At 34.4% G+C, this 8,952-nt stretch overlaps 1 protein-coding gene across 4 annotated transcripts in view; it reads left to right on the forward strand.

Annotated features, from left to right (window-relative positions):
* The window catches only part of LOC131071684 (uncharacterized), a 413,522-nt gene extending 405,885 nt beyond the window's left edge, over positions 1–7,637 (forward strand). For 2 of the 4 annotated variants that reach the window (XM_058007623.2, XM_058007626.2), the window contains 2 exons: positions 6,765–6,837; positions 7,096–7,634. In XM_058007623.2, the coding sequence (XP_057863606.2) occupies positions 6,765–6,837; positions 7,096–7,103 (81 nt within the window). In that variant the 3' untranslated portion in view covers positions 7,104–7,634. Of the gene's footprint in view, positions 1–6,764; positions 6,838–7,095 lie in introns of all 4 variants that reach the window. The other 2 variants (XM_058007624.2, XM_058007625.2) reach the window with 2 other exon arrangements.
* Positions 7,638–8,952: the final 1,315 nt, after the last annotated feature.

Raw genomic sequence — 8,952 nt, forward strand, 5'->3', positions numbered from 1 at the left:
ACTCAACACTTTTCCCTTCCCCACCATGTGTGATCTGATAGATAGAAAGGATATTTGCTGACAATCAAGGCACACAAGGGACATCATTGAATGATCCTTCCTCTATGTCAATAGACCCTTTCTGTATTGTCCCCACTAGTTAGAGATCATTGTCTTGCAAAACAGATTGTTAGAATACAACAAATATATATATAACTAATCTAACTTGCAATTAAACTTCAATTACTTAATTAACACTAATCTCAATTCTTATTTAATAAAAAGGATACGAGTGCAGTACTGGGACATGTCCTTAGGCGGCTGTGAAGCTCGCCTTCTTGGAACCCATCTTGGTTCCAAGCCATACCAGGAAATCAAAGGTTAATTCGATTCCTATCTTGAATGTAATTTCTTACACCCAAGCCATACCAGGAAATCGAAGGTTAATTCGATTCCTGTCTTGGATGTAACGTCTTACATCCAAGCCTACCATGGAAGACCATCATATATGATCAATTCCTTGCCTTGGATGATGCATCTCATCATCCAAGTCTACCAGAGAGGACCGGCCAGATCCGTCTCTTCTTGGATGACCCTTTGTCACCCAAGCCATAACATATATGCATATAGATACTCAGTATATACTGCCTACCAGGGATTATCATAATCCCTGAATTAGGCTAAGGGAATTTCCTTCCAATAGCCTCCATCACGTAGCCACATTATTCATATAACATTCTACATTTCATTATCATTTTTTACATATTCCTTAATTTCCATTATTGATCCTATATACATAAATATTCTACCTACATTCATATATCCTTTGCTACATATACATGAGATAATATCATTATCCTACTATAACTCTCTCAAAGAGATTGGTATACTATTCATACGACAGAACCATCATAAATATATGTGTGTGTGTGTGGCACACATGTCCACACACATATATATCCTTGTGGCGTGTAAATCAACCACTTACCTGTTTCGCAGCGTGTAAATTATCTGATGTATTCCATTGTCTTCGTATAATTCCCTTCTTATATCATATTCAGTTCTATTATTGAAAACCATCCATTATATTCATAATAATATGTATATTTATAATTTATGCTTTTTTTAAATAAACATAATCTTATTGATATTATGTCAAGCATGTATGTATGTATGTATATGTATGTATGTACGTATGTATGTATATGTTGTTACAGCACTTATTATGTTTGCACAGAAAATTCATACTCCAACTGCGATATCTAGACGGAACTGCTGGGTGTTGACATCTTATGAAATGTCAGATCTGAATCCTTCCATGTCTCCTCTTGGACGTTAGAATGGTTTCTTATACATCTTCTTCCATGATGGAGGATCATGCCCCTTTCCCTACGGTCATGTTATTTGTGAAGAGACACTTTTCTATAATTAATTGCTGCCCTTGCATAATCCATGTTTAATCATTATTGAACCGATTTACTTAATCCTTGGAATTAATTAATAGTTTGTGAACAAGATTGTTGCACCCTTAAATATTAAGCAAACCCGATATGAGTTAGGTGATTGCAACCCTGATATGCGTTGGACGATTGAACCATAAGGTTCGATTTCATGAAATTGTGATGTCTTACTTTGTAAGACGATTTCATTGCCTGGATTGGTTCGCTGCTTATGTACCATAATGTTGATAGTTTGAATTGTCTATTACTTCTGCTCCTAGTGATAGTTCGAGAGGGGATACTTTAGTTATAGAGCTCTCCAAGTCTTGTGTATGTGATGATCCAATTCCGATTTCAAATGACAACTTGAATGCTTTCCAACGTTGTAATATATTCATCTGTATCTTGAGATTATGCGTCGATAGTACTTAGTCGATGCTAATTGTTATTTAGACTAGGTAATTCTTATTAGTCATTGTCCACATTGAAAATATAAATTATGTGTTTATTATTTTTAATATATAAATTGTGTTTATAATATAATATTAATTTATTTTTATTTGAATATTTCAAACATTAATAAATATTAATTAAATAATAATATTTAGTAAATAATAGATTTCAAATAATCATTCTTTGCTAATTATTATATTAATTAATAATAATAATTGCTTCATTTAGGATATATAACGATCAAGGAGGGGACATGACACTTTCCCACAAACATGCATATATGTGTTGTTAGCCATCAGAATGTTTGGTGATGAACAAGTTTCAAATGAAAAGAACATACTCTATGATGAAGCCATATGATATGAAGCTCCAGAATCAAGGATCCATCTCCCTGACTCAGAATCTGCAATTGCAACAAGTGCTTTCCCCTTTTGTTTCTCTAACTTTGAATTAGATGAAGATGCTAAATCCTTTGTCATAGTTGAAGGTAAATTGATTTTATTCTTTGCCAAAAGATGCTTCAACTCATCAATTTGTTTTAAATAACATTGATGTTCATCATGCCTAGATTTCTTGCAATATGCACATGTGGGCTTTTCCGTTTTGGATGATTCCCTTTTTGAGGAAGAGGAATCAGATTCCTTTGTGGCTTGTTCTTTTTCTTCTTTTGTTTCTTTCAAGGTTCCCTGATTCTTTTTGTACCTTGGGTTCACTAGCCACCAATGCTTGTGACTTGGAAGTTTTGATGATACCCATTTTAATTAGCTTCGCTTCCTCTTAGATTAGAAGATTTGAAAATGCATGAAAAGTAGGTTGAACTTATGCAATTTCCATAGAAACCCAATTGGTATGAAAGCTAGAAACAAACACAGAATACTCAAGACCAAGCTTGGATAACACATTGAGAATCAACTGTAAATCCTCCTTAGTAATCTTGCAATCATTTAGCTATGTTCTTAGTTGCTTAATTCTGGAGATATAGTCTTGGATGTGGTCGAAACGTTTTGGATCAAGATTCATCAAATCATCATCAATTTGATAACCCCTAATCTTGTCACTTTTACCGTACAAATTTTCAAGAGTCTCCCAAGCCTCCTTAGGTGTCTTGCATGATTCAAGATGAAATTGTAAATCAAAAGAGACTAGTGAACAAATGTAACCAAGAGCTCTCTCACAATTGATCTCCCAAGTTTGAAGAGCATTTACATCAGTAGGTGCAAGAATAGTTTCTTTAACATAGTTAGTGCAACCTTTTTCCCTTAGATAATTCCATACAGATTTTCCATGATTCATAATTATATGGAGTTAGGAGTTCAATTTGAGTTTTCCCCATTGTACTAACACACAATACAAGAAATCAAAACACCACAAGATCATCCCCCCAAATTCACTCAATCAATGATCCCCCCCAGAAAAATATGGTGGCACTTTATAAATCAGTGCATTTACAATACTGGATTTTTTCCAGAGTTTTACAATGTCCAATATTGGACCCAAATACTGAAAGTACAAAAATATCTCGAAATGAGAACCTCAAACCAGCACCAATGTCTAGTGCTTGAAAAAATTTCAACTTTCAAAACAAGCACCTCGATCCGAGGTCATATGTGAAAGTTACATTCGTTTGAAGTTGGAAAAAGTGGGATTGTCCTTCAGATCTGCTGAAAAAACTAATTTTTTGGAAAATCAAGATCATTTGAGGAAAAAATGGTTCCACCACTCTGAAGCCTACAAAATTCTACCCCAAATCAAAAAAAAATTGATCTCAAAACGAAGCCCAGATGACTGAGATATTGCCTTCCGAAGTTGAGGTGAAAAATTGAAAACTCCAATGGTAAGGGGTAAACAATTTCAAAAATAACCTCTACCAAGTTTGGCGAAACATTGCTAAATTTGGAGAGACTACCAAATTTGGTTGGACCTGCTTTTAGATTTTGGAAAACTGCCAATTTTACAGACCTCCAACTTAAGAAATCTGCCAATTTTGGAATATCTCCAAACAAATTTAGTTACAACTTCACCAATTTAAATTAGAACGTGTGCGAAAGATAGTGAATCTCCAAATAACCCACCAAACTTAGTTGGACACCAAAATGGGCACGGTAGCCGAGGCAAGTGCAGGTTGCAGGTTTTATTTTTGAAAACATTTAATTAAAAAGTTTTTAAATTTTTATGGGGGATCGAAGCCACTCCCCAAGCCTCGTGGAAAGGGGTCCCCACATGGGTGGGTGTCGCAGGCTCCAAAGGGGAACGTGGGGCCCCAAGGGGTACCTTCATACCTCCTTTGGTATGAACGGCCCAAGGCCTACGTAGAGGCACAAGTACGGCCCTGTGTAGGTCCTTTGGGACTCTTTTTTTTTTTTTTTTTTTTTTTTCAAATTTTTTTTCAAAAAAGTTTATAATAAATAAACTTTTACAATAATAAAGGCCCTTCTAGTAATTAAAAAAAAACTACGAATATGATTAAAAAAATTTCAAATAATAATATTTTTTTGAATTCGTACCGTACTATTGCAGGGGGGCCATAGGCTCGCCTACAAATAATTTTGCCTTGGATTTGACTTGCTCTCGAATATGGAGAATTTTATATCAAAATTCGTCTATTCAACCTCCTAGACTCAATGGCGATGTCTTTTTTGACTGAAGATGTACCCAGCAAAAGCTCAATGCTAAATATCTCTCAAAATTTGATACCATGTTAGAGTCACTGATGGACTCAATCTCCCAAGATCACCTGCAAAACCAAGATTAATCTTCTACACGAGAGCAACAAAGTGGATGAAATGATGGAATATGGTGTAACAACAGAATAATGATATTATCACACTCAAAATGATACAATAAGGATCAACACTCCCTTGTATTGACTGAGTTGATATGAACTCATTTAAGTTAACTCATAAGGGAGAGGTGAGTGCTGATTATATAGCTGAATAAGGACATATAATTCCAAGAGGAATAATAACTCCCAAATACCCAAAATAGGAGGGAGTTTTACCTACTTGGTAAATGCCAACTCGGGTAAAGACAAACAAATGGTTATGGGGAGGTGGCTAATAAATCCAAAAGAGGGTATAACATTCAGCAACCCAAATGTGGGTTTGAATGACAAATGTGATTGTAGGATTATGCCGCGTGTCCTCATACTAACCATCCTAATATAACCTAAGTATGCTTAATAATGTGTAGGAAAAATAAATTTAAAAAGTGTAACATAAAAGTTCCAATTTTTTAAGAAAAACTTTTTACTTAATTAATAATTAATAATATCTAAAATTAAAAATGATCATTACACGGAACCAAAAATGACAATGATAAAGGCTAACTATAGGGGCTTGGGCTAATACAAGTTTGTTTTTTTTTTTAAATTATATAAAGTGAGGCGTGCGAGGTGCACCCTGCATACTCCCATGAAGCTTCACAGTGGACTTCTTTATGTGCTGAAAACGTCACACAAACATCATAGTTTTTAAATATACTGATAAATAACCATAAATTATTATCTGTGTTCTGTGAGAATGCATCTCCAGCCTCTAAATCTCTGTCCTCATCCCCATTGGCATTTTGGATATGGTGGGACAGCAGGGATGTCCTGGCCATCCCCTAAAATCTTCAAAATTCTGAAATGTATTGCAGGGACCCCAAAAACCACAGGGACCTTTGGTCATCCCTTAGGTGATTGAGGACATCTAAGACATCCGGAGACAACTAGACATCCCTGATGGCAGGACAACCTTTTATAATGTTTTTAAAAAACTCTCTTAATAACATTAAGAAAACACTGCTTTAATTTTTTTTTAATCGAAAAAGTTATATGACCATTAACTCTTATATAACTGTTTTAAACTTCCTTGAAGACATTAAAAAATAGTGTCAACTGTTATATAACTTATATCATTAACTATGATTCTGTTATTCTGTTGTTATGATATATTTTTCTAGTGTTGTACTGCTGCCAATGTCTTATTAACATGTCATGTTACTCAGTATTAGTTAAATTTATAGAAATTTAAGTCTCTCTTTCTCTCTATATATATACTCTGCCATCTCCTTGCCATCCCCAAAAAAATGGCCTCTAGACTGTCATCCCTGAAATGTGTCCATTACCATCCCACATCCCCATCCCCAATGCGTCCATTGCCATCCCATCATCCCCGTCTCCAAAATATTGTGGAACACATAATATTAATAATTAATTATTAATAAAAATAATATCTTAAACAATAATTTCAATAATAAACTATTAAGTATCAATTAATATTTAAAATTAAAATTGACAGACAAACTACAAACACTTGATAATACAATTTTTTGACAACATGACTTGTGACTTGGTCAGAAATTGACTATTTTACAACACACAAACGATGATTTTATGATGATATTTTATGTATCACAATTGAATTTCGGATTGAATACAACAATTTCCTTGCATCAAGTATTGAACAATTAGTTGCCACAGAATTATAGAACAATTTTTTGGTTTCGTTTCAGATGCTGAATTATGTCATACTGGTATTAATCTTTCAGAGCAATACTACCTGATAGTTATGTGAGGTTAGTCATAGTTTGAAGAAATTTAGAATTATGTAAGGCTTTACAGCTGTCAATTGCGGACTACAGTTTGCTGAAAGTCTTTTTGAGAATCAGTTCCCTTGGGCTAAGAAACATGTGTTATTTCTGGTTTTTTTACACTATGCTCATTTAATCACGCTTTCTCTGTTCAGTTTATCCATTTCACTCATCAATTTTCTGGCTGAATAGATTTAGTGGATTTTAATGGCATTATTGTTAATGGAAAGTATTATGGATGATAATGAAAAATATTATTGAGAATTGATGCCTAGGCAGACATTTATGAGGATTCTGACAAAAATATTTTGTGCTTGGTAGGAGGATCGTATATCTGCAAAAGAAGCTCTCCAGCATCCGTTTTTCAGCATAAACATGAAAACCAAGCACACAAGTAAGTTATTTGTTTAATAATTTGTATGTGACCTGCTGATGCATTTTGTCCACTTTCCCTTGTACACATTAATGCTTCTCCCAAGTGAAAATCCAAAATTTGGATAGAATAGAAACTTTTTTGTGATGTACCACAAATACATTGCACAAATCAACCCTCTTGCTAGTAATATTTTTTAGAGAAGTGTGACACATGCTTGGGCAGGGGTTTTAATACCACTTATGTGTCCAATGAATGTTATTCTTCTTTGGTGCATAGTGTTTTGAAAATCTGGGAGATGCCATTGAAGGGCTTCTGGGATCAATTGGGAAGATATCTTCCTTTTGAAGGATTGTTGAAGAGGTTACATAAGGTACGCCAATATTCAATTTTACTAGGTGGGGAGGTTATGTTGTCTCCAAGTTTTGGACAAATACAAGGTTAAGAAATATGTCGAAAGAAGTAATCTTGAATGGTGCAAAGCAGATATTTGATGTTCAGGGTATCCATTCTTCATCTAAGGATCAAAATTTCAATTGCCAAACAGGCATGTAGTATAGAATGGTTTATCTGCCCAACTAAGATCAGAAGGAAATGGATTTAAAAAGTCATCGTGAGAAGACATGGTGTTTGTAAGACAGTATATCAAAAGATTCAGAAATCTGATGATATGAGAAAGTTGTATTTTATAGCACTGCAATATTTTCAACAATCATCAAAAGTTATTTAAAAAAATGTCTAAAGTTGTATTTTATAACACTGCAATATTTTCAACAATCATCAAAAGTTATTTAAAAAAATGTCTTTCTCCTCGACTAAGATCTGTCTATAGCCACTTGCATTCTTTACGGCATAGAAAAATAAAAAATGCACACTCATTAATTAGAAAATGAACAACATAATTATTGGCCAGGCTTTATAAACTCAGCTTAGTTGTATGCAGCATAGATTTACTCCAAACGCAGACATTAATTGAAGAAAAGGTATTCTTAGTGGGTAAGACCCTAATTAACATTGAGTTGTCAACCTATGGTATATAGATCTTTGTACTCTATTTAGTTCTTGATATAGTTTGATTCTGGAGTGTTTTTTCTTGTTGTGGTGTGGGAAGGGGTGAGCGAGTGGGGAAATCCCCATGCTACTGTAACTCGATGAACTTGTTGAGTTCCATTGACCTACTTGGATCACTTGTGAACATAATACATTGTCATCACATTTATGAATGTAACAGGAAAATTTGCTTACCCAAAGGGTTGGACTATAAATTCATATTGTCCATACCTTGTGTGGAAGGCAGTTTTGCGAATATTTTCATGTGTTATGTTTGATTGATGGTAGCCAGACTGCAAGTCTATCTTTGAAAGCATGGTTGCTCCTCTCATTTGGTCAGATAGTCTTCTATTCAAAGAAGCGGATACCTATTCTTAATGGTTGCATTATTTAGCATGTGATAATCAAGTCATAATCTCATTGTTTTGTCTTTTTAATTGATGAATAAACAAGGACCCCCCATGGTGATTCAATGGGCCTGATCAGTCACTCTTCCAACTCCAACAGAGTTGCACTTTTAATTCCTGCAAATCCACATTGTTCATGCAATAAGGAGCTTTGGATACAAGGGTTGATTGGATTACAATGTCTTTGGTGAAATCTAGCTCCCTCTTGGTGGCATTCCAGGTAATTGACTCTTCAATGAGGTATCCTAATACCCCTTTGTGCCCCTAACGTTGGGATTCACTCCACTATGACTCGCTAGTACCTCCATCCTAGGTTCATCATGATTCATCAGAACTGTGCGGCGTGGAAAATAAGGTGCAAAAATTGGCATAAATATTTGGTTCAGAAAATTCAAACATGACCTTAAAATAACCCTTACAAAAATCCATTAAGGAGACTCAAATTCCCCCAAAACAAAATATTCAATTTTACTCATGAAGGCAAAAACTGACAATTTACGTGCAAACTCCATTAATAGAGCTAAGATTTTTCCATTTTTCAATAACACAAAATTTCAAAAAATTGAAGGTTGCCTTTTGATTCAGAAATGCACAACACCTAATTCATGGAATAAAATTTGAATTCCAAGCATTTAAAAAAAGAAAATGGCATTATAGGTGTACAAAATTGATTAATTTT

The sequence above is a fragment of the Cryptomeria japonica genome, chromosome 10, assembly GCF_030272615.1.
Source record: "Cryptomeria japonica chromosome 10, Sugi_1.0, whole genome shotgun sequence".
Classification (NCBI taxonomy): Eukaryota; Viridiplantae; Streptophyta; class Pinopsida; order Cupressales; family Cupressaceae; genus Cryptomeria; species Cryptomeria japonica.